General features: G+C 39.8%; 1 protein-coding gene across 1 annotated transcript in view; it reads left to right on the top strand.

Annotated features, from left to right (window-relative positions):
- The window catches only part of LOC138041034 (prominin-1-like), a 30,058-nt gene extending 28,209 nt beyond the window's left edge, over window positions 1-1,849 (top strand). The window contains exon 24 of the mRNA XM_068886804.1: window positions 514-1,849. Within this exon, the coding sequence (XP_068742905.1) occupies window positions 514-643 (130 nt within the window). The 3' untranslated portion in view covers window positions 644-1,849. The remainder of the gene's footprint in view (window positions 1-513) is intronic.
- Window positions 1,850-2,366: the final 517 nt, after the last annotated feature.

Raw genomic sequence — 2,366 nt, forward strand, 5'->3', positions numbered from 1 at the left:
TATTTATGAAAGTCAAGTAGACAGTACTGCACGACTGATAAAACAACGCGAAAATGTATTTTTTAACGATATTTCGGCTGGCCAATACCAGCCTTCATCAGGTTTATTTGGAGATCTAACGAATCATGTTACATCATGTTAGATCTCCAAATCTCCTCAATGTTCCCCTCGGCTTCGCCTCGAGGAACATTGAGGGTTTCAGTCGGGGAAACAAAACTCACGTTTTTCCTTGGAACCAGTCATTTAGTCAGTGCTTATTATCAGGAGGCCATCATGTTCCTGGTATTATGTTACATGCTGTATTAAAAAATGGCCTATTGTTCTTTCCACCAACTGAACATGGCCCCCGTGAAGCACAGGTGCAATCAAAGAATAAGTGGAATTTTCATATATTCTCTATCACACAAAGGTTTCAGTTACAGAGAAGGCTTTTAAATTGGGCCGTGATAAATTTGTCCTTTTAGCGCTTTGCTCAGCTCATGTCTTTAAAATCCTCCTTTCTTTCTGTTGCAGGCCTAATCATAATGCCGAGATGGAAGAACTTGTGTTTTTGGAAAGACCACGAGCTATCCGGCATCGTCCGCCACCACTTCCCTTAGCCATAACGAAAGTTGCCGTGATGCCAGTAATTACTGATATCTAACCAGGAGAACAAAGACCTTGATTTTATATATCGGAAATCATAGAAAATGTTTTCATGAGAATCGAGAGTAGTTCTCATAAGATTAATCTAAGACACATGTAAGGTCGCCGTTCTTTGTTTGGCCATTCTCGTTGGCAGAGACACGCGATCCTGTCGGTCAGCGCCGACAATAGGAAGCCAAAACAAGGCCGACGCGGCGATGACGACTAGCGGAGGAAGATGACTTCTGAAAATATCATATTTTCCGTCATTGTAAAAATTTCTCGATTACTCCAAGTAGTTCGGAATGAAAAGTGGGCATTATCATTCTAGGAATAAACTTTGATTCGAACGGTTGAAATGCTTGGGGGAAAAATTGAAATTGATGGCCAGGTGCTAGCGTCGAGTGAGCGCCTCTACATGAATCGAAATTTGATCATATCGCGTCGTTGTCAAAGCGAGAACGGCTAAAGAATTAATGCATCAAAATGTAAAACGTACATCCGGGACGGGCAAATTTTGTTAATTTAGTCCGTCGCTGTCGTCCTTGCTTAAGCTTTTCGTAAGAACCACATCTGGTTGCTTCCCATGAACACGCAGACGCAGTGGGAGTTCATTTCTGTTACTGATTGATTATTGCTCTCCGAAGAGGAGACAGCAGTTTATAATTCTTAGCGTTCTTTGTTAGGCCTCCGTCAGATGTCTCTATAATCGGTGCTGGTTACAATATTCTGAGGTTTGACATTTATCGGGATCACATTACGAAGAAACTGACTGCACATGCAAATGCCTATAAATAATATGTAATATTAAGTACACCTAGTGCCAGGAAAGGTCTGTCATTTGTGTCTAATTTGTGGTGATGTTGAGGCATGGCCTTTATCATCATGAAGAACTTCATTTATTATCGCATTTGTCCTCGCCTTGAGAGAAAATACTGCACAAGTCACACAGCACCTTTCGGTTTCAGAGCCAACAAAAGTGACAAAATCAGTCTTCTTCTTTTCCTTTCGTTTTGGTTTTCGTTGTATATCAATCTCATCCCCCAGTGTCTTATTTTTCTTAAAACAGGTAACTATATATTAACTCTCATTTACAAAGCGCTTAAATGTGTTAAGCTAACGCCTTTTCTTTACACAGGGAAAATTAGATCATTTAATGTAATCGGCTTATGCTGTTTTTATAGGTTTTTGCGTATTACCACGTCATACATTAAAATTCTTTGTTCAATCTGTTCAGTTTACACCTCTTGTTTCACCATCCGAGCATTGAGGCCCTATTTGGGTGGTTTTAGTCATACCTTATCCCAAAAATTACTGAGACTGAGTCAAATGGAGGCTATTGTGTTTATTATCCTTCAAATATTCCTCGCAAGACTGGAGCTTACAAATTAGACGAAACGTTTACGAACAGTTTACTGTCAAAAACGTTTATATTTTACAGCGTATGAAGTTGATTTTTTTGGTGTTTTCTGGTACCGCTTTATCGACCAGCAGCCAGCAGCAGCTTTATTTCTTTTTCCTTCACAAAAGCGAACTCAATTAATTTTAATTGCAAAGGTTTTGGGAAACTTGGGGAATATTTAACAACTATTCACCGAAGTGGAGGTGGCTAGCGGTGGATATTTACCGAGCCGCGAAGCGGCGAGGTAAATATCCAACGCTAGTCACCGACACTGAGGTGAGTAGTTGTTTTAGTATATACTAAAACAGTGAGATAATATACAGCAAAAAAATTAATTTGG

The sequence above is a fragment of the Montipora capricornis genome, chromosome 3 (genome assembly GCF_036669925.1).
Source record: "Montipora capricornis isolate CH-2021 chromosome 3, ASM3666992v2, whole genome shotgun sequence".
NCBI classification, from domain to species: Eukaryota; Metazoa; Cnidaria; class Anthozoa; order Scleractinia; family Acroporidae; genus Montipora; species Montipora capricornis.